The sequence below is a fragment of the Loxodonta africana genome, chromosome 3 (genome assembly GCF_030014295.1).
Source record: "Loxodonta africana isolate mLoxAfr1 chromosome 3, mLoxAfr1.hap2, whole genome shotgun sequence".
Lineage (NCBI taxonomy): Eukaryota > Metazoa > Chordata > Mammalia > Proboscidea > Elephantidae > Loxodonta > Loxodonta africana.
The window spans coordinates 204,529,923-204,553,942 of NC_087344.1; the positions used below are offsets into that span (position 1 = coordinate 204,529,923).

A 24,020-nucleotide genomic window follows, 5' to 3' on the forward strand; every position below is an offset into this window, starting at 1 on the left:
GTGAAGCAGAGCCTTCTGGCAGAAGAGGCTGAGGGCTTGGTTTTCACCCTAATCTAAGGCTGTTTTGTTAAACAAACAAAACAAAAACAAAAAAAAAACAAACAGGAACGGAGGGCTTCCAGGAGCATGGTTTGAAAGCCTCTGCTGTGAGATAAATTTAATTTCTAAAAGTATTGCTAGGTCACTAAGCAAATTGATCTGCTGTATTGGAGTTAACCTTTATGAACAGGTGAAATTGTAGGTATTTAAAAAAATATATTTTAAAATTAGTCACCCAAGGCAATTACAATAATTAATATACATTTCCTACAGTGTGGGTTCCTCAGTCTTTAATACAATTATGTGGCAGCACCAAGAGTTAACTTCAGTCCAAGGTAGGCAGTGGCATGCCCAGGACCAGACCCAGGCTTCCCTACTTGCCCCTCCTAACATGGTCTGGTCTCTTGAGAACAATGTTACTTCATAGCCCAAGAACACTACACGAATTTCAGTCCTCAATTCAGGACAGCAGGTAGGAAAAAAGGGGGAAGAATAAATGAACTTGCTTCTTTTAAAAGGTCTCCCTGAAATCCCACCCAGCAACTCCTTACAACTCAACAGCCAAAATATAGTCACATAGCCACACCTAGCTGGAAGGCAGACTTTCCTTTTGGACTTGAGCAAGACACATTGACACATTATGGTTGATACAGACTATTTTAAACTATTTTTTTTACCTCTCAGAGCTATCCTTCCTTATTCAGTCCATGAAACTTCCCTTTTATGGAAATGAAATAATAAAGAGTGGATACCACATACACAACAACATTCTGGAAGTCATATTAATTTACTTTTCGAGCCAAAGAGCAAGACAAAGATTATTAGAAGATAGGAATTTAAACAAGGGCATTTGAGTTCTGATTCAGTAGGTAATATTGGAGCCATTATTCCTCGTCCTAGAATGTGACCCAGCTGGAGCTGGACTCACAAGGACACATCACCTGGGCCCTGAGGTATAAGGACAATAGCTAGGAAATCATTGAAAACGTCTTTTAGGGAAACTTCCACATAAGCTGTGGTTGGAATCGACTCGATGGCAACCGGTTAGGTTTTGTTTTCTTGGTCCACATAAGCTAATAAAAGAACACAGAAGACTTTCCACTCTTTATCTTTTTCTACTGGCATGGCATTTAGTGAACAGAAAATCTGTTGGACCAATGAAGGCCCTCCTGATTGTCTACTGAAACCTGTAGGTATACAACCTTAGGAACATTTAAACAGGTGTTCCTAAGTCGAACATTGTTAAGGATGATTGTTAAGAAAGCCAATTCAAAACGTAGGATCACAGTTTCTAGCCAATCTGTGAAAAGATGAAGCTTTCAATGGTTTCGCCGTTTTGTAATGTTAGCATATATTGGTGACTCTGTAACGCTCCTTGGACTCGGGCAGACATGGCTGTGGCAGCATGCTTGTCCGTTTCCAACTTTTGCCTTTTTAAATATATGCTAAATAAAACTTTCTTTTCGCTTTACTGAACTTTGTGATTTTTTTTTCCTACAACAGTTCTTTTTCCCAGAGGAGATGGTTTCAAATCCTTTGACTTCCGTTTTAAATAAGGCTAACGATTCTGAAACTTCCCCTGCAGCGATGATGGTGAAAATAACTGAGGCCGTATTTTCAGTTTAATTGTAACGTTAGATTTTGCATTTCTTTAACTGCATGTTGCTTGGTGTGGCTCAAATAATAAGATTATAAACCCAAAACCCACTGCCATAGGGTGGTCTAATTATTGGGTTCAAACAGACACGCACGCCCTAAGGCTTAATTACCGTGAATAAATCAATCCCACCCCAAATTCATTGGTTGTCACTGACAATAGCTTTAACTGTACTTGCACTGTGTTAGGAATTCACTGAGCATGCTAGCACTCACAATGAAAACTTCAGCTGTTTAAGAAACTGATTCTCAGAGATCAGTTTTTCTTTAACGTAGCACCTGCAATTCTACCCAGTTTAAGCTTTACAGTCAGGTCGCTCTTCAAGACAGATTAAATAAGGCTGAGATTTTTTGTTTAACTTTTTTCCACTTACCATGAAATACATTTTTCTTTCGACTCTTTAAAAAAAAAAAAAAACTACAAAAATCTGAGGGCTTTGTTAAAAATTCGTGAAGTAATTAGACCCGGGTTTTTGCCCAGGGGTATTTTAACAATAAGGAAATCTTAGCAACATTGTGACTAGTTTAAAAAAAGATACAACTGAAAACCTCTCCCCACTATCATATTTACCCTAAGAAACACGGCAAAGTAAAATTCACGGTTCAGCTACTGCTAATTTCCACACTTTGATTTACTAGGTCATCAGTTTCCAGTTTGCTGCTACGTTTTAAACAGGTGTTCCTAAGTCGAAAAGGGAGAAAGCCTGTCCGTAGACTTGGGGGTCTGCTGTTTGTGTCCATCGGTGAGCGGCGTTCGAAAGGCATGAAAGCAAAAGGGACGAGTTGAGGCGGAAATTAGCGACTTAATAAGACGCCCAGCACCAGAGAAAGCCTGCCGGGTGTTAGAAACAAATAGAGCAGAAGAGATTTGGGGCTAATTAAAAACAACCGCAGACACTCCCCTTCTCGTTACCCGGGACCCGGTCTCGAGCTGTCGCAGAGTTGAGGGGCGGGGATTAATTTGGATTCAAATTTAAAGGGGGACGCCAGCGCGTGGCTCAGCAGGTGCCTGCAGCGCGCCTCTCCTCGGCCGGCGCTTCCGCCCTTACCTGCCCACAGGCCCGGAAATTACCTAGCAGGGGGGCGGCCCTCCTTTGTCGCTACAGGTTCCCACAGCGCGGAAAATGTTAAAAAAGCGCGGAGCGGTGGGCACGCCGGCGGTGACCGGCCCACGGACCCTCGCGCGTCTCCGCGCTCTTGGCCACTGTGTCTCCTGGCCTTCTTTTGGCATACTGTTGGCAGCGGTGGGAAGCCGGAGCAAACTCGGGAGTGGAGGGGAGGCGGGAGCCGAGAGGACTAAGAAGACACCGGCGCTCAACCTACTACACTTTACAGTCACGATAAGCCTGAGGGAACGAAGAGGGATAGCGCATGCGCTGACTGCGTTTCAGGCGCGTGGAGAAAGTCGCGCATGTGCAGAACCGAGACGAAGAAACATAGCAAAGGGGATACCGGCAGATGGAGGGCGCTTCAGCTAGCGGAGAGCCACTGCGGGTCGGAGGCGCGTGCGCAGAACGCGCGAGGGGGGTAGGGCTCTTCCAAGGGGGCGGGCGGCGAGCAGCGCCGGCCTCTCGCGCCCCCTGGCGCGCGCCCGGGGAGAGGAAGGTGCGGGAGGGGGCGGAGAGGAGGGAGGAGGCAAGGAGGGCGGGAGGGGGAGGGGAGCGGGAGCGAGGGAGGGTTTATCGACCCGGCGATTTTGGTTAAAATATTCAAAATGGCGGACGGAGGAGCAGCGAGTCAAGATGAGAGTTCAGCCGCGGCGGCAGCAGCAGCAGGTAATCATTACAGCATTTTACATATTCATATTCATACTCAACCCCGGCTCCCGCTGCCCCCCCCGCGACTTAGCATAATTTATTAGTACTCAGGATTATTATAATTAACGGTGGGGAGATGGGGGGCCGGGGAGCACGGAGCCCCCGCCGGGCGCCGAGCGGAGGGGGAAAGAGGGTCGGAGCCGCCAGGCGGAGGGGGAAGGCAAGGGGCAAAGGGGGCTGCGATCCACCGCCCACCTCCTGCCCCGGCCCACCCCGCCGCCCGCCCGCCCGCCCGCCGGCACCGGCCCTCCTCTTCCCCGGCCGCCGCTGCCGCCGCCTCCTCGCCGCGGTCCCCGTGCCCGAGCGGGTCCGCGGCGGGTCCGCGGGGCCGGGGCAGAGGGAGAGGACAATAAAGACGTTTTACATATTCATAGCTGCTGGGCCGGCGGGGCGCGGCGGGGCGCGGGCGGGCGACCGGGCCGGCCGGGCGCGGGGTGGGGGGGCGTGGAGGGGGATGGAGGTGGCGGCGAGCACAATGCCCGGGAGGCGGCGGGGCCGGAGCGGACCCCGGCGGCCGGACAGCTGCACGCGTGCCCCCACGGGAGCGGGCCGGGCCGGGGGGGGCGCCGCCCACCGCGGGGGGCGGCCGGGGGTGCGCCCGGGAGAGCGCCCCGCGGGCACCCGCGCCCTGCCGCTGCGCCGGGCTCCAGGCGCGACTGAGCCCGGGGGTCACGGCCCCGGACACCTCGGCCGCGCCCCACTCGTCCCCCGTGTGGCGGCCTGACCTGAGCCGGGCCTGCGCTCTAGGTGGGCAGGGGTGAGGGGTCGTGGGCATGGCGAGGTGGCTTTGGGTCGGCGACTGGGGAGATTCGGCCCCCGGGGTGAGGACTGGGTTGGAAGAGAGCCCTGGGGGAAAGTTCCTCGCGGAATAGGATGCCCTCCGGGCCGCCCCATGTGCAGTCAGCAGTCCCCGTGGGTCCCGGAAAAGCCCCCTGGCCCCCTTGGCGGTGGTTTCGCCGGTGAGTTGTGTTAGGGGTGCCGGATCTGGTCTCCCTGTCCCCCCCGCCCCTCCCCGTGCCGCCGCCCCTCCGCCTGGCCGGGAGGGAGGGGGCCGGGGGCCCTCGGGGGCTTCGGCCTTGAGGCCCCAGAAGCGGCCAGAGGCCTCCGGAGAACTCGGATGTAAAGGGCTGCCCTGTTGCCCCCGCCCCTGAACGGGCGGCCTGACAAGTTGATAATATTCTTGATTTCCCCTCTGCTGTTGGGAGTTGGTGGGTAGGGACGAGGATCCCTCTCGCTGATTATTTGGTGGTGTTCTCTTGCTGGGTGCTAGGTCCTCTCTACTCTCTGCTTAGCCTTACCTCTCATTTGAATAATATCTAATTCGGGGAGGTTTATATTATTGAAATGGCCGCCTGGCTTTCCCCGCCTCTCATGTTTAGTAATTTAGACCTTTAATAACAGCCACTCACAGCCCAACGCCGTGTTTATATTTTACATTCGCCCCATGTGCTTTTGTGGTTCGATATGATTCTTTTTTTTTCCTTGGCAATCCACAGGGCTCTGAGATCAAACCCAGACTGTGCTGGGAAGAGAGGGGGAGAGCTAGGCCTTGGCTCTTCTTGCCTAGGCCTCATGTTCTCTGCCGCTTGATTTATTTACTAATAAGCCAAATCACTCCCCCACGAACTACCACTATACGCACCTCCGCGGGCAAAACAAGCCCTCCTGGGGCCCTAGCAACATTAAAACAGCTCCTAGCCAAGCGTCAACTCTGGTGTTTTGTTCTCACAAAGACTTTCTTACAGTTTGCAGTAATATGGGCCTAAGGAAAAAAATCTGTCTTCTTTCTCATTTTCAGAGGCTTATGAAATATAATTTGGGTTGCTACAAATCACTTTGTTTTGCGGATAATTTCCCTCTGGTTCCCGCCCCCCCCCCCAAGTTAAACACTTTAAGGCTTTGTAAAGGTCTGCAGTATTTGTGAGACCAATACATTTTTTTTTCTTTTTTCTAAGAGTTGTGGAATAGCTAAGTATTTTAGAAATTGCAGTTAACAATACTTTTGTAATTTTTGCTGTGCCCCTTTTCCAGTCTCTTTTCAGTTTAAAATGGGGCTGACGTTAATTTCGTGCCTTTAATATCATAGACTTGCTTATTTTAATTGTAGCGCTACTGAAACCAGAAATGGGGTTGTTTTCTTCAAGTGTTTGTGTCATGGTTAAATGAGTGAAATAGAAGAATAAACAAAAGCATTATGTCTACCTTGATCTTGGAACTTACTCCGCTCCCAGCACACCCGCCACTCTTGAAGTTGTCAGAATTGATTTTGTTTTATCTGGACTTAGGCAGATTAACTTTGCTGTTTAGAGGAAACAGTAATTTTGATTTTTGACCTTTACTGGGTAGAGTGTTTTTTTCATTTCTATTTTCTCTAGTTGTGTGTTTTTTTTAAAAAATGGTGTTGCTTTTCATTAGTGATTGTTCATCTGTGCTGGTGGAGGGGAGTGACAGTGTTGTTTTAACTCTGATGTGTTAAACCTTTGAAATTATGCTAGGGCACTTTATGGCCAGTTTCTAGCTACATATTTTGTGGGAAATCAGTCTTCAGCTTATTTTTTAACAACATTCTAGATTTGGTTGACTAAAAGCAAGCCAATTTCGAACAACCAGTTCTTACCATATATTCTTCGTTCATCCCCAGCAGGCAGACCTTGAATGCAGCAGGAAAAAAAAATCTGTAGTTTTCATGAGGCTGTTCAGGTGACTAACTGCTTGAGAGACCTGAAGCATGAGGTCGGATGGACAGAAAGCAGTAATATGGTTTCATGCCTTAAATAGCATATGTTTTTGCACCCGATTTCCAAGATGTGGTCAAGCTGATGATGTCATTGGACAGAGGAGAAGGTGCAGTTAATTTGATTTATTGTCCTGAGGTGAAGTGTAACAGTGAAACCTTCTCAGAGGGAAACCATTTATCTCAGGACAATTTCCTTTATAGCTGCAATTTAACCACTATGGAGGCTGTAGATATTTTATCCAAGATGATAAAATGTACATTGCATTTTATAAACAAAATTTCACTGTTACATTTTTTGTAACACAGAAAGGATGGGTATTGTTAACTGGCCTTTTGTTCAGCTTTTTGTGCTATTGTAGAAATTCATTTTCTAAAATTCATAAATTTGGTTTTGTACGTAATCCTAGAAGTGATCCTTATGCGTGCTTATTTTAGGTAGGTTCTTTGTCATCCCCCAAACTCCACTAAGAAACCATGTTACTTAATCTGAACAGGACCCAGGCTAAAGGAGAGACCATTTGCCTTAGAAACAACCTCAAGTAAGGTTATTTCAATAAATAAAGTGGAGTTGAAGAGAAGGAAGGTGCAATTATAGTGTTTAAAATAAGTAGAATATTTACAGGAAAGCATGTGCATTGAAAACAGGTTTAAAAAAGTAAGAATTCTTCTTGGATTTGTCTTAAATCAGTCTGAACAATTTTGTGTATTTTGTTTGATGAATGATTTCAAAAATTTTCCACTGCCAGGTAGTGATTTCACTTAACAATTTTTGGCATATTAGTAGACTTTGTTCTAATGATTTTTCATCATATTTTAGAGTAGTTTATCTTAAAAATGACAGTTAGAATGTCCTGGGAATGTGATAGGATGGCTGTGCTTTATTCCTAGCCCTATTTTTGAGCCAGGCTTGAAGAGAGTGTTTTAATTTACTGTTGAGTTTTCTGCCTGCCTGTCTCCTTTGGCATCTCTCAGACAGCTTGCCACAAGATTCCACTGTCGCTTCCTTCTTACCTTGCCCCACCTGTTAATTTATAATAGTACTTTTGAATTTAAGATCTTGAAAATTTATGTGACAGCTGACCAAATGTTTGTAATTTCTAAAGGCCCGTACTGCTTCCAAGCCATTACTGTAAAAATTATTTTTAACGTCTGCCCCCAAAGTAATTTCTAATTCTTGTCACTTTTTCATTGTCAAAAATCCCAGTAGTCAAGGGGGAAAAAAAAAAACCCAGTGGCTATTATTCAAGTTTAAATAGTGTCGTATTCTGCCTTTTTAAATTTACTAATCTCTGCATCAATAGGTAGTATAAAGCAGAAGGAAATAAAATGTTTCATTGCTGCCTAGGTTGAGGAAATTGTTCATCTGTGTTATTCATCTGGCCAATGAATTTTGGAATGAATTTAGGGTACAGGATGTTAAATTGCTCTTATCAGCGTTTTTATGTTTAATACAGCCTTAAGTATCTTAACCATTAACCCGTTGCCGTGGAGTGGATTCCGACTGTCAGCAACCCTGTAGGATATAGAACTGCCCCGTAGGATTTCCAAGGCCGTAAATCTTTAAGAAAGCAGACTGCCACATCTTTCTCCCACAGAGTGGCTGGTGGGTCTGGACCACCGACCTTTCGGTTAGCAGCCAAGCATTTAAGCACTGTGCCACCAGGGAGCTCCTTTTGAGTCTTAGGCAGCATGATACAGCGGTTCTAAAATGACAGAATTGGAAATATGAATGTTATCTTTCATAAGTGTTTTCCATTAAGAAATGAAGTATTTGAAGTGCTTATTGAATCTATTGCTTGATCTTGAATTTAGTTGTGTTTTTTAAATTGGTCACTCTCCTGAGTATCTTTTCCTTTGTACTTGGAAGATCATAATGGTGACTGCCACATTGTTACTTTATTTTATCTAATTTTTAATGTTGAATACATTGCACATCAGTCTTCTTTCAAGCACCATTAATTTTGTTTAAAAATATTGATGTCTGATTGTCTTTAATTTGCTTTTATACAATAGTATTTGGTTTAATTACATAGTTTTTGTGATTAGTAAAGAGTAATGGATACATTTACTGTGAAGCCTAATTTTAAGCAGGAACATATTTTTTCTAATGGAAATGATTGCATTTAGAACTGTTGAAATAATTATTTAGAGAACATAATAAGTCACAGACAAAACATGGCCCTCTTTGGTAATCTATGTCCTTGTTTTTGATGTCTCCTCTAATGCTGAGTGCTTGTGCAAACATATTTATTATTTATTTCTTCAGGAAATCTGATGTTGGGCATTGGAGTTCAAAGTTACGGATTTGGTTCATTATCCCTCCTGAATAAATTATTTCCTTATCTTTTTTGGGAAACTCTTTGGGCCAAGATTATGCTTAATATCTTTATTATGTTGCTTAAATAAGAGAAATATCTTTTCAAGTAGAATCAAGGTCGAAAGAGGTAATAATTAGGGTTTATATAGATTAACAATTTCCTTATCCATCTTTTTCTTTTGCTGAATGTTTTTGTACATTATTGGCATTTTGTGAATAAAAGTAATTGAATAATACCTTTGTAGTTTCATAGTTTTTTCTTAGAAATAACTTTACTTTTTGCTGAACTATTTCTATATTCTAAATTGGCAATGAGCTCTTATAAACTCTTTCAGCAGTAATAGTGACAACAAAAATAGCACCAGGGGAACCGTCCCCTCACTTACTGATCTGCTTACAGTATGCTTAGAATTTGGAATCTGAGAATGGTCTTGAGTTTTAGAACCTGATTTGAAAAAGGTCTTTACATATAATGCATGTGGTTTATAGGGTTCTCAGTGTTAAGGTTTTTAATTTATTGAGCATTGATAGAGTATCTTTGTATACTTAATGATGGATGGACCCCTATTTTTTTTTTTAATTTTTTTGTTAGTTTGTTTTCCAGTTAAGCAAACATTCAGGTTTTCAGTGTTGGCTAAATTTTGCTGATAGGAGTAGGGATGAGCAAAAAATAAGTAAACTGACATTTATTGGCTTCCCTTTTAAAGTTCTGCCCAGGAAAATGAATGGTCATCCAGAAGAGGATACATTACATTAATTAAAAATAAAAGGACTATGAAAAGCACAAAACTGAAAGCTCAATATGAATGTTGGTATTAGCTATACTTAACCTGCAATACTGCAAGTCATAGCAAATACAATTTAATGTCACATGATTTATTTCATAATATCTGTGTAACTTTGTTGGTTTTTGTGTTGGAAGCATAGCTATTGTATATGAAATTAATCAGTAAAATAATAAAAATTATGCTAGGTTTTGCTTTTGACTAGTGAGTTTTTTTTTTTTCTATAGAAGATATAAGTAGAAGATTCTAGAATGGCTGGGAAATGAGTATTATGCATGCCCGTGTCTTAAGAGACTTATTTGTGCTTTAATGTGGTCACCTGAAGTAATGGAGTTGTACTGACTGGCTTTGTAATGTATAGAAAAAATGTGCTTTTATAGAGAAGAGTGACTTAGGTACTGTTTTAGTAAACATATTTAATGATCTGTTAAATGAAAAAGAAAAGTTTTTTTTTTGGCTTTGGTGATACGTACTGCAGCAAGTATATTATCAACTTTGAAAAACATTTATCTTAAAAATTTCCTAGGTTTTAAACGTGTTTGCTATGTACCTGACAGTGGTTTTTGGGAATAGTAAGGGAATCTAAGATTGGGTCTCTGCTGTGGAGGAGTTGGCATGTTTAAGCAGGGAAAGTTTTTTAAGAAACAATGTATATAATTACATATTAAAATATACAACATAATGAGATCAGAGTACAGAGATCAGGGTGTGTCCAAGTTTGAAAGAATCAAAACATCCTAGAATCCTATAGCTGGAAGGTAATTTAGATACAATCTATCCTAAAGCCTTTACAGATGAGGAAATACTCTCACAGTGGTTTAGTAACTTGCCCACAGTAAGGGGATCTCCAGTGAGAACACAAGGCTCTGATTTTCCAGCAGGGCTTTGAACCTGTTCGTCCCAGTTCAGTCATGGCTGAGGAAGCAATACTGGAACAGACCAGAATTTTTAAAATTTGGGTAAACTGGAACCATAACCAGAACGGGAAAAATTACACGTGAAAGCCCTGCTAGAAACTTCATCTCCCTCTTAGAAAACAAGGGCAGCATACACATTGCATAGCCACCAGATCTTTTGCTCTTTGGATTTTGCGCAGACTCAGAAGCAGTGGTGCCCTGCTCAAAGATGGCGGCTGACCGCACCACTATGAGTGTGTGTTGCTCTCCTCAGACCTGTCAGTAATCCAGTCTCATGCATCAGGCTCCTGAAGGGCCTCGCTATGCCTCTTCTGAGTCTCCTGTTCCAGGGCTTAGACCTGTAATTTTTCCTGATTCAGTTATAGTTCCAGATAACCAAAATTTTAAAAATTGGGGTCCATTCTGGTTTCACTGTGTTGGCTGCGACTGAATTGGTTTGAACAGGTTCGAATCCCTGCTTTCTAGCCTGTGTCTCCCTCCCGGCCCATAGCTCTCCTAACACATTGCTGCTAGTCAGAGAGGCTTTAAGTAGAAGTGAGACATAAGCTGGACTTTAAAGGGCTAAAAAAATTTAGTAGAATAGGAAGGCAAGGAAGGACATTGCAGGGAATGCTGTGCTCAAGATTGTGCTGTATAGGGAAAGAATGAGGCATTGGTACTATGGCAGGGAAGCTTTGGGAGGTTTTTGAACTAAGGAATGATGTTTAGGAGTAACATGGTGGTATGCAAGATAGCTGGAAGTCAAAAGGGAGAGATAGTATCCATAGAAATCAGTGTATAGAAATTGGAGTATTGAATAATTGCTCTAAGTAAGACACTTTCCTAAGTGGTGCTAGAGATACAAGCATAAGCCAATTTCCTGACCTCAAGAAGCTTTCAGTCTTGTAATAATGTGATGAAGTCAATATCCAAGATAAAGATACTGAAAATGCTGTCCAGTTACATCACACAGAATAAGGGGCTTTGGGAGAACTTCTTGCCTGGTTTTTACAGTAGGAACTATTATTTCTTACCAAGGGCTTGCTTTTAATCTTCTGAACAGTGAGTTGTCTAATCGGCTAAGTTTCTTTTTCAAATCATACTACCATGTTTAGACCAAATGGAAGGTAAGCACAGGCGATTATGGTATGCATTTTTAGCCTCATTCCCGGTTCCATTTTATGTCCTTAGCTTTTGCTTTGTGTTTTTTTTTTATTGCTTCCATTTTAAGCTCTTGTTATATTTTATTTTGTGTGGTCTACCTCATATCCTTTGTGGAGCTTTGCAGGTATAAATAAAGTAAAATTGCTATAACCATGACATAATGATAATGTCTGTATTTTTATAGTATCTTATCATTTATAGCAGCACTCTCGCTTTTATTACCTCAATTTGTCTTTTTAGGCAAGTATTATTATACCCATTTTATAGTTAAGTAAACCAAAGCTCAGATTAAGTGACTTTTCCAAGATCATGTTCTTATTATTAAGTAGTGAGTATGTTTGGGGAATAACAAGACATTTAGGTTAGCCAGGGACGAATTACCCAATAAGTAAGATAAGCACGTGCTTAGGGCATCAACAGAACAGCGGCACCAGTTGTCCAAAGCAAAGACCCATAGATGCCAAGTGGACAGGACAGCAGAAAAAGCGAGCACTGCAGTGGAAGGGACCTGGCAGGGCACTGAATGAGATTGACACCAGCTCCAGTGCCTCATGAGGGTGCCCACGTTCAAGGTTGTTTAAGCTATGAGGCCCCTACCACTTCAGTACCTTTCTTAACGTCTCTGTCTTATGGTCCCCTGTCATGTAATTAAACTCCTCATCTTGGCAGGTCTCTTGGGAGTATACCATTTCTTACTAATTGACAAGAGGTGGGGGTGGGCTGTTGAGTCTGACCCTTGCTACATTCACCCAATATGCAGCTGAATTCAACATGAGCAGTTACTGGGCAAGGAAGGATTATGTTAATAGGTAACAGGTCTCTGATTGATTTTGAGGGAACAGTCTTGTACATCCATGTCTGCTGATCCAGCAGCTCCAGCCAGGAGGGCCAGTAGTGCTCTTTGCCATGATACAGACACAGGGGTACGGTTGTGCACCTCCTGGTAAACAACCATGGGGAATGCCTGTCCCAGATGATGCACAAAAGCCAGAGAACTTGAATAAGTCGACTATTACAATGAATTCAATCAAGTTACTTTTTCTTTTCTTTCTTTATATTTCCCTGAAGGAGGCATGATTTTTTTTTAAATTTTATTGTATTTTAGGTGAAAGTTTATAGTGAAAATTAGTTTCTCAAAATGTATATGCATATTGTTTTGTGACATTGGTTGCAATCCCTGCAGTGTGTCAGCACTCACCCCCTTTCCCCTTCTGCCTGGGTTCTCAGTGTCCATTCATGCAGGTTTCCTATCCCTTCAGGCCTTGTCTTTGCTTTTGGGCAGGTGTTGCCCATTTGGGCTTATATACTTGATTGAACTAAGAAGCATATTCCTCGTGTGTTACTGTTTGTTTTATAGGCCTGTGTAGTCTTTAGTGAAAGGTGGACTTTTTAGGAGTGGCTTCAGTTCTGAGTTAGCAGGGCATTCTGGCTGTAGTCTGGGGGACTCCTCCCACCTCTGTCAGACCAATAAGTCTGGTCTTTTTTGTGAATTTGAATTTTGTTCTGCATCTTTCTACTGCTCTGTCAGGGACCCTCTCAAGTTACTTTTTAGCTGTATCACATTTACATACAGAGTTATGTCCTGAGTTTTGTAAACAATATTTATCACTTTAAAATATGTTTGGCATAGATGTGGATGCAATCTAGCCTACGTTTAATAGAATGCTAACGTGGGTAATAATATAATACTATCACAGCAACATCCAAAAAAATACTGGGAATATTAATATTTATCTAGCACAAAAGGTTTTAATTTATGTATCAAGTGAGTTTTTTTTAATTGTCTATTGTGCAGGACACAGTGATTGATATTATGCTATATATGCTAATAAACCAAAAACCAAACCCTTTGCAATTGAGTCGATTCTGACTCCTAGAGGACGGAGTAGAACTGCCCCATAGAGTTTCCGAGAACTGCCTGGTGGATTCGAACTGCCAACCTTTTGGTTAGCAGCTGTAGCACTTTACTATGCCACCGGGGTTTCCATATATGCTAATAGACAAGGTATATATATAACTCACATGTCCCTTTCGAATGCATGAGTAAGTAGAGGAGGGGACACTGCAGACACTTGCCTAATTCGTGCCTGAGTTAGCTGTCACTTAGGCTGTGTAATAGGGAGTGGTGGAAGGTAGGTTGGGCTCAGTTGTCAAGAGCTCTGAGTACCCTGCATTAGTGTAGGAGTTTGGATTCCATTTACTAGGCAGTAGGGAGTTATTGAAGGAGCCCTTGTGGCTGGCAGTTGAAAACCCCCCAGCTGCTCCATGGGAGAAAGATGTGACAGTCTGCTTCCGTAACTATTACAGCCTTGCAAACCCTCTGGGGCAATTTTACTCTGTCCTGTAGGGTCGCTATGAACCAGAATCAACTCGATAGCAACAGGTTTAGGGAATCATTGTACTTGGGTGGCACAAACAGTTCAGCGCTCAGCTACGACAAGGTTGGCAGTTTGACCCCATCCAGAGGGTCCTTGGAAGACAGGCATGGAAATCTGCTTCTGAAAGGTCACAGCAAAGAGAACCCTATGGAGCAACTCTACTCTGTACCAAGTGGGGTTCTTGCTGTGAGGTGAAATCGACTAGATGGCAGCTAACAGCAACAAGGGAGACATGTTCTTCTGAAAAATGCCATGATCAAAGCTGTGAATTTAAAGTGTTAAGCAACTCATTGGAGTCAGAAGGTGATATGAAGGCTCTCAACTTGGGTTATCTGGGGAAGGGCAGGGCCAAGAACAGAAGTAGGGACATTGGAAGAGGGATCCACTTGGGGAATAAGGTCATGAATTCAATTTTAGACATGTCGTTTGAAACATATCTGGGTGGATCCTAAATTTTAGGTTATAAATTCTCTGCGAAGATTGGAAAAATTTTACTGAATTAAAGTGTAATAAACATACAGATGCTAGAATTGAGATTTGTGCTCATCCTACGATGTGTGTGGACTGAGCATTGATTGAGCCTGAACATTGTAAATTCTAGACATCTCATTTTGGCTTCGTTGCTGACTTCTATGGTTGTTTCCTTCAACAGTAAGATGGTGATAATACCGGTGTTAGAGGGGTGCTGTGGGGAATTTAAATTGATAGCAGAAGCATTTTTAGAGTACTGTGACAGTTTTTCTTACATGAACGCAAGAGTCAAATCAGCAGTTTTATTGCTTGTGCTGCTGTAGAGAGGGAGAACCTTTAGCAGCTGATTGACTCTGTGGAGGACATTACTGCAGGTTGTCTGTGTGCCATACACTCAGCACTTGGGGAGAGGGAGTGTACCCTCATAATAGTCTTCCTAAAATAATATTACGGTGGAGGTGTTGTATTGTGTCAAATCTAAACTTGTCCTTGATTTCAAGGCATTCTAAAACCTAGCCTCCATCTTGTCTGTGCGTTCTTATCTCCTACTACTTCCTTAGACAGTCTGACTCAGTGTTTCCACCAAGGAAGTCCCCTATGGCTCCGCCATAAACGTGCATTTCTTTTACTGGGTTTTATTTTTTTTTTAAAGTTCCCCTAAAACTTTTAAGTTGAGGGAAGAGCTGATCTGGGAAGGTGACTGTCTTTATCTCTGAGGCTTGCATGAGTCTTTCTCCCTGCCCACCAGCCCAGAGTCCCATCCCAGTATGAGACACATGACCTGAAAGTAAAGTCACAGTTTTCATCAGGCCAGTATTTGTGGTGCTCATTGAGAGCAGCTCCCACTGCCCCCCTCACTTGGAACGCCATGATGTATGCATGGTTTAGTGAAAAGGGACCTGGGAGTTGAGAGACCTAGATTTCGGATCCCTAATTAGCTTTGTGACTTTGAGGCAAGTTGTTTTACCGCCGATTTTATTTGTTTATGTTTTGCATTTGTAAAGCAAGAGCCTTTTCAAATGTTAAAAAGTCCCCGAAGTTCCTCCTTCAATGAGTTTTGGGCAGAAGCTTAATGTATAAAAGGTAAAAGGGGAACTATTGTGATTGGAATCATGAGTCCGGGCAGGGATGCATTTTCAAAGGATCCTAACCCTGGTGGTGTAGCGGTTAAGTGCTGTGGCTGCTAACCAAAAGGTTGGCAGTTCGAATCTGCCAGGCGCTGCTTGGAAACTCTATGGGGCAGTTCTACTCTGTCCTGTAGGGTTGCTATGAGTTACAATCAACTGAATGGCAGTGGATTGGTTTGGGTGTTTTAGGATGTCTGCTGGGCACAGTTTGAAAATGGCTGTCCTTATTTATCACAGGGGAACTCTCCATTATTCTTCCTCCACAAGTGTTGCATTTCTCAAGTCTCACCTCCTGTCCTGCTTCTCTGAATTCAGCACTTAATTTGTGTTCGTGTAGCTAATTCAGCACTTGATTACACACAGTCTTATTTTCTTCTCTGATTCATGTAAGTACGTCTTGTCTCCCCCTAAGAGCTCTGAGAGCAGGAACATGCTGTTAGAAACAGAGAAGGCATTTAATAAATAATGCATGATTTATTAAATTAGTGGTTCGCAAACTTTGCTGGGGTAAGAATCACCCCTGGAACTTTTTCAGCAGGCAAAGGCCTAGCCTTTACCTTTTGAGTTTCTCATACAGTGAGATCTGGCCCCGGGCCTTGAACAGGTTCATTCCAGTTTGAACCCCTGCCGAGAATTTGCATTTCCACCCCAGATATACTGAATCAGAATCTACATTTTAAGAAGATCCTCAGGTGATTCGTACGTATAATAAATTTCAAGAACCACTGCTCTACTAGTGGCTGTCAGAATTGGTCCCTAACCAAGAGCATTAGCATCTTATGGGAACTTGTTAGAAATGCAAATTCTCCGCAGGGGTTCTAACACATCTATTGAAGCCCTGATCTGGCCACCCGTAGGCTTAAAAAGCTCTACAGGTGGTTTGGTTGCTTTAAATGATTACTTGTTGCTTTTTAAGATTACTTAACTGCCTAGAATACCTTGATCAGTGAGTCTCAGTTAATGCACCAGAAAGGCTCCATAAGGGAAACACAGAACAAAGAGAGCTAGTTCCCTATTCTGGTTCTACCACTATCTAGCTTTATGGTCCTGAACAAATCACTCAGCCTTTTGACCCATAGGATTCTCATTGATTAAATTAGTGGATTGAACTAGATGGTTATTTTCATATGTGTGTGTGTATGTATATTTTGTTTGATTTTTGAAGTGGAATTCTTAAACAGTATTTTTTGTAGAAGTTCAGTTAACAAGCACACACTTTGAACAGCTTGGCTTTTATCTGATTACCATTTCAATAGACATGCTAAGAACATAGAGCATGATAGGCTTGATCCTATCTCAGCAAGGATGCTAAATCATATTAGATAAGTAGTCCAGAAAGGTTGGTTTTAGACTTGAAGCATCCTGTTAGAATATGAATGAACAAGGGCAGTAAGCTTATCAGGAGCAGTAATAGTTCTCAGTGTGAGTATGAACTTGGTAATAATCAACCCACCTGACTGTCCCATCTGCGTTTGTTTAATTCAGCCAATATTTATAGAGCTTACTTTACTCCTTGTCATGTATCTAGCACTGGAAATAGAGTAGTGAATAAGACCGATACCCTTGCTGCCCTCCCAAAGCTTATCGTCTGTGTTGAGGAGCTGTGAACACGGTTCATAGTTCACTGAAAGTAAGATATGGGAGGTTCAGAGTACTCTGGAGGCACAAGACAGGGCTCCCTAATCTGGACAGGAGGATTTGGGAAGGGCTCCCTGGAAAGGTGATGCTTAAGCTGAGACATGAAGGAGGAGTAGGAGTTAATCAGTCCAAACTGGGAATTGGAAGTGGGGTTGAAAATGTTGTAAGCAGAGGGAATGATATATACACAGTTCCTGAGCCTGCTGAAAACACAGCACTTTGAGGCACTCAGGCTTCGCGTGGCTGGTTCAGGAGAGAGATTTAAGAGCAGACGGTTTGAAGATGATTGTCAAATTATGAGGCTATTTTCATGATTCTTGAACTTTCTAGTGGCCGAATACACAAACTTTGTGGAAGAGATTCTATATCTTATGACAAATTTGTTGGTTTCTAGTAACAACAGTGATAGTTACATTTAGCAAGGGTTTGTGCCAGTTACCATCCTAAATGTTTCACATGAGTTTTTATTTTAATCCTCACAGTGACCTTGTGAGGTACATACTGTTGTCATCTCCGTCTTTCAGGTGAGAAAACTGAGGCTTAAAGAGATTAAGTGGCATGCTGAGGCTCTGTAACTTATTTTGGCATGGCAGTAGGAAATTAAGAATTGTATCATGTTAACCATTAACTTCTGCTTCAAACCAGTTGAATGATGAAGAATATATCAAGTAGATTTGGGGGTTTACAGAATTTCTGCTGCAGAATCTACAGGTTTAACAACTATTCTGGGTTGATCCTCAGCGCCCTCGTACAGTTCATAGGTTCAGACGTGCGGCCTAGAATCAGTCATGCATCCCGAGCTCTCTCTTGCAGTCTGGAGAGGTGGACAGTTGATTACCAGATCTGATGTTAACTCAGCTTTCAGGCGACTCCAGATGCTGACGATAGCAGTCTTCTGAAGCTGTTTGTGTACAGATTGCTGATCATCCGACCCAGGGCCGTCGAGTCAGTTCTGCCTCACAGCGACCACATAGGACAGAGTAGAACTGCCCCGCCGGGTTTCCAAGGAGACACTGGTGGGTCGAAACTGCCGACCTATTGGTTAGCAGCCGTAGCTCTTAACCGCTGGGAACCTATAAACCCTGAACGATTTGGATTTCTGTTAAGAACTGTATTTTAAGCTGAGTCTAATTGCAGATATTACCATGCAGATGATTTTCATTTGGGGCATCACTTATATTTTTTAGTGACTCATTTGGCTAGATAGGGAATTAAACCAAAAACCAAACCTGTTGCTGGCGAGCCACGGGGACCCCATAGGGAATAAGGACTTAGTATTATTAACTCTTTTGTTGTAAAATAGTAAATGTTTCTCAAATGGGTTGTGACTTAAAATAGATATACACACAAATACTGTGGATTTCCTACCCTTTCTCCCACTGAGCTGTTATTTAAACCAGGGGCATAGCTTTAAGTTCAGGAAACATGACAATGATCATTGTTTCTGATGAGAAATTAACCGTTTAGTGGTATTGTTCTCCTGTATGTAATGAGTTAGTCCTTGTCTTTGGTTTTCAGCAATATGACTGGGACGGGTCTAGGTGTGGTTCTGTTTGTGTTTGTCTTAGCTGGAGTTTTGTAAAGGCTTCCGAATCTGTATGATTAGTATTTTTCTTCAGACATTCTGAAGTTTTCAGTGAGTATTTTTTGAAATATTTTTTTCTGCATTTTTCTCTCTATCCTCTCCTTTTGGGACTCCCATTACTTTTTATCGGGATACTTGACATTGTCCCACAGGTCTGTGAGGCTCTTCAGAATTTTTTCCTTCTCTGTTCTTCAGACTGGTTAATTTCTTTTGCTCTGTAGGCAGGGTCACTGGTTCTTTCCTCGGCTATCTGGAATCTCTTGTTGAGCCCATCTGTGAATTTTTCATTTTGGTCACTGTGCTTTTCAGCTGTAGAATTTTCATTTAATTCTTTTTTGTAGCTTCTGTTTCTCTATTGAGACTCCTGTTTGTTGAGTCTTTGTCACCATATTTTCTTTTAAATCTCTTAGCAGTTTCCTTTAGTTCCTTGAGCAGATTTATAATATAGCCACTTTAAAGTCCTTGTATGTTAAACATGACATCTGAATCCATTCAGAGTAGATTTTTTTCTTTCTTTTTTTTCTGCTGCTTTCTCTTCTGAGCACGGGCCACGCTTTCCTGTTTCTTTGCACGTCTCATAGTTTTTTATTGAAACCCAGACGTTTAGATAATATATTGTAGCAACTCAGGTTTGTGTTTTATTTTGATGAGAGCGTTGGTTTTATTTTAACAGCTTACCTGGACTTAAACTGTGGAATCTGTCTAATTGGAAGTGTGCAGCTGCTGATGTCTCTGTTCAGGCTTTATGATTTAGTGATCAGCCAGTGATTTGGGCAGAGGTTGTGCATAAACCACCTTGAGCCCATAAGGCTTCTAACCTGTCCTGATCAGTCTGGGCGTGTGTTGGGGAACACATTCCATTTTGTAGCCAGTTCTCAAGTCTCCCTTGGCTTTCACATTTGCTGGGCTGTGTCATAAGTCTCCCTTGCACATGCATAGTTTCCCAGTCATCTAGGGATGGGTGGGGAGCTTATCTCAGATCTCCCTGTTAAATTTCTGGGTCTCCCAAACCTCATACTAACAAACTAACAAGAAGTTAGTTTCCAACTGAGTTTGCTACTTTTAATTGGCAAAGTTGTAGATTTTTGTCCCCCACCTTAAATCGAGGCTGCTGAATTCTTCGGCCCTCTCTGGTAAAATGTTCTCATCGAGGGACTGTGGGGTGGGGCAGGACAGTAAGAGCTACTCCAGTCAAGAAGGCCTCAGACTCCAGCTGCTCTTATCCAAAATTCAAGCAATTAAAAAAAAAAAAAAAAACAAACACAAACACATCTCAATATTTTCTTCCTTAAGCCTGTATCCCGTGTCCTGAAATGACAATTTTGTTAAGTCTTCTACGTATGTTTTGCAGATAGGAGTTGTCAGGCTCTTCCCACCACTATAACTGGAAGTCTTTCCTCTTGCTTGTCTGCTTTTGACGCCTTATTTGTTCTCCATGTTGGGATGTGTAACTCAGTGGAGTCACGTTTAATCTGAATGTGTTCAATGGCATGTGTAGGGCAAAGGGAAAGATGGAAGGAAGGAACAAGAAAAAGGAGAATTTAAGTAGTGAGTGCTGCTGCAGCCCCGTTTTACTCAGTGATCACCAATCCTAGCACAGATGTGAAGTGTGAGACAAGAATCAGATGCTTCCTCAGTAGTTCTCTGTCCAACTTGTCAACTCTGTGATCTTACTTTCCTGTAACCTAACATGGCCCCCAGATGGAAGCTATTTTATCTACTGTTCAATAAAGACACAGTCATCTTTTGCCAAAGGAAAGTTGGCTGCATTGGATTTAATGAGAAATACTGTGTTGGTTTTCATTTGGCATTTACTAGTGCAGCAGTTTGTGTGTCTGTAGACCCTGGGACCTTTTCAGGGAATCCACAAGGTCAAAACTGTTTTCATGAAAATACTAAGATGTTATTTGCCTTTTTCACTGTTGCATGTGGGCAAAAGGTCCATTCAAAATACAAGATTGACCAATGGATTTAAATGTAACAAAAGTACGATGGGTTCATTGATATGGTTTCAGATTCCACATCACAACTAACCTTTAAGAAACTACCACTTGTCAAGTTTTGGTGTAGTATCAAAGACAAATATCCATAATTATCTGAACAGGCTATTAAAATTCTCCTCCCTTTTCTATACATATCTGTATAATTCTGGATTTTCCTCATATACTTGAACCATATCAAAACAGATTGAATGCCGAAGCTGTCTTCTATTCAATCAGATATTAAGGAGATCTGCAAAAATGTAAAGTAATGCCATCCTTCTCACTAAACTCTGTGTTTTGGAAAATATGGTTATTTTTCATGAAAATATGTTATTTGTGTTAATACACAATGAATTAACAAATGTTTTAAAACATTCTCACTTCTAATTATTAATACAGAAAATGTCAATAGACATAACCCAAAAAAACAAAAACTCTTTGATCCTCAGTAGTTTTTAAGAGTGTAAAGGACTCCTCCTGAGACCAAAAAGTTTGAGAACTGCTGTACTAATGGATTTTTAAACAATTTCAACTTTACGTGACTTCCAGTAGAAATGCAGTTATAATGCAGTGACTTTTAGGACTGTGGACTTTCCTTACCTCGGCATAATATTTTCTCTTATTTTTATGCCATTCCTAAGTTTCTGCAGTGGGAACACAAACAAAATCTCTTGTCCCTACTCCTATAAGTTGCTGTTCATTCACAGGTCTACTTATTAAGCACCATTTTCGCTGTTCTAAGTGCTGGGCAAACAGTGGGTTAGTCAGGATCCCTGCCCTCCAGGAGCTCACAGCCTAACCGTTGAAGCATTCCCATGGTATCTTAAACTAAAAAAAAAAAAAAGCAAAACTAGGGACCTGAAAAACTAAACCAAATCATTGCCGTTGAGTCGATTCCGACTCATAGCGACCCTATAGGACAGAGTAGAACTGCCCCTTGGAGTTTCCAAGGAGTGCCTGGTGGATTTGAACAGCCACCCCTTTTTGGTTAGCAGCCGAAGCACTGGATTTCCAAAACTAGGGAAGGGAACAGAATTTCCAGACCTTGGAGTTAAGCAAATTGCCCTTTTTAATATGGTGAACGTATGAAAGCAGGTGGGAGATGAGTAGGAAGGAATGGGGCGTACCGTTGGTAAACGCACTATGTATGTTCTTCTAGATTTCTTGTGGCTCTGTATTTATTGATACACACTCCCTTTAATCATGCTGTGCACCACCCTGTTCAGTTGTTACGCTGTTTGTCTCAGAAATATTTTCCTTTATACTACATTGCTGATGTAGCCCTCCCTCCTCGTGCTCTGTTGCCAAGGAGAATGCTGTTCTGGCACATGGTAATATGTGTGCCCTCATGTGCCAATCACTGTTAGTCAGACAGGAATTGGTGAAAATCCTTTGATGTTATGAGAACATGACAGCTTAAACATCACTGTAGCCTGAGAAGATGAATTAATAATTTTATGAGTATTGCTGGGAAAATTATATCAGGGGATTGGACTAGAGTGGCAGAGTCCTTGTCAGCTCCTGCTGCTGGGATCACACCGTAATAGTTATGTTCTGCTGAAATGACCATTTTGATGTTGGTTCAGTTAGCGAGCTCGTTTCCTGGGATGGACTCCTGTGTATATGCAGATACACCTGCCCAGCGGTGCACAAGGCACATACAACATGCACATGCAACACTCTGGATGTGCACGCCCCTCGTGAATAATTAAAAAATAAGGAATCATTGTGTACATGCTGTAATACAACCTCGCTTCTTTAACTTAACCATTTTTCATAAATATCCTTCCGTATTCTTACATAAAGATCCACCTCATCTTGTCAAATGGCTGCATAACGTTTTGTCTTGATAGACCAATTTGTTTACTTGATCCGTTTCAATGTATGTTCTATTTTTTAAAGGATAGATTAGGAATGGGATTGTAGAATTAAAGAATATACACATTTACAATTTTCGTACATGTTGTCAGGTTTCCCTTGAGAGAGATACCAGTTTACGTTTTTATCTGCAGGCTTTAAAGCATCTGTTTCTGTCCAGTTTCTCCAGCACCGTTAATCATCAGTCCTTATTTTTCGCTAGGTCGATAGGTGAAAAAATCTCATTGTTTTAATTTTCATATTTTTTCTATTGAAATTGAACATTGTATTACATTTTTATTATCTTTCTGTGTCATTTTCAAATGCAAAACAGTGATTTTTTAAAAACCGTTGTTGTATTGCACCAAAAGGTTGGTGGTTTGAACTCACCAGCTGCTCCCCAGGAGAAAGATGCGGCAGTCAGCTTCCAGAAAGATTTACAGCCTTGGAAACCCTATGGGGCAGGTTTTCTCTGTCCTGTAGGGTTGCTGTGAGTTGGAATCGACTCCACAGCAATGGATTTTTGTATTGCGCTGGTTCTGGCCATTTCAAAATACTTGTAGTTTTCCTGAAAGTTTAGGACATCTTTTCTCCTCCCCCCCCCCATCTAATTAATTCCAGTACCTCTTTTGAGAAGCAGCTTAGAGATGGGGGTAGAATCTGTCACCTCCCCTTAGAACTCTTAAAACATTCCCCACTGCCTTCTCCAAATCCCCCCAACATAAGCTCGGAGGTAGATGCCTTTCCTCTGATTCTGGGGATGCTGTGTTTGTACCTTGGCACTTTTAATTACTGGTTAACTTGTTTCTCCTTTTCAGAAGACCTTAAGCCCTATGAGGTCAGGGACGTTACTTTATCCCTCACATTTAACATGCTGCTTGCTAGGTTTTTGGTGCTCAGCGTGTATTTATTGAATGACTTATTGATTGTCAGATTTTCTTCCATCTGTGTACCTTTGGTGGCAGAGGAGAGTAATTTTGTATTCTTAGGAGAGCCTGGGGCTATCACAAAAATGAAAAAAAAAAAAAAAAATTTTTTTTTGACGGATATAATTTTAAATTATTATGAATTCTATATTCTATTTTATAGTATATGTTTATTTTGTATAAAAAGATGTTAAATCATTTAACTTTGAGTAAATTTTACGTTCCAGGAAGATACAGAACGTTTAGCCTGTGGCTTTGAGTACTCAGAGATTCTTGGGACTTAGGTCTTCCCATAGGAAGCGCATACGAAGTGAAAAGAGCTCAGGCCCTGGAGTCAGACCTCGGTTGGAATCCCAGCTTTACTACTTTACTGCCTGTGTGCCAGCGAGCATACTATTTAGCCTCTTTGTAGTACTTTACAGAATAATCTTTCATTTAACAAGTTTATTCATAGTAAATATTGAATGCCTACAATTTGTAAGTCACTGTGCTATGTCCTGAGTTTGTGATTTCACAGACACGCCCTTGCCTTTATGGCATATCCCATGTGCCAGAGTTCTCTCCCCTGTGGCTGTTAGGCATTGGCTCTTCTTACACTGGGTCTATAGTCTCATTTCCTTCCACATAGCAGAGGTGCTGTGTGGG

General features: G+C 42.0%; 1 protein-coding gene across 7 annotated transcripts in view; it reads left to right on the forward strand.

Annotated features, from left to right (window-relative positions):
* Positions 1–3,387: 3,387 nt before the first annotated feature.
* POU2F1 (POU class 2 homeobox 1) overlaps positions 3,388–24,020 on the forward strand; it is a 262,547-nt gene continuing 241,914 nt past the window's right edge. For 3 of the 7 annotated variants that reach the window (XR_010321592.1, XM_064282901.1, XM_064282908.1), the window contains exon 1: positions 3,388–3,470. Coding sequence is in view for 2 of the 7 variants with exons in the window: in XM_064282901.1 (XP_064138971.1) it covers positions 3,410–3,470 (61 nt within the window). In the remaining 5 variants the exon portion in view is untranslated. The remainder of the gene's footprint in view (positions 3,471–24,020) is intronic. The other 4 variants (XM_064282902.1, XM_064282907.1, XM_064282906.1 and 1 more) reach the window with 4 other exon arrangements.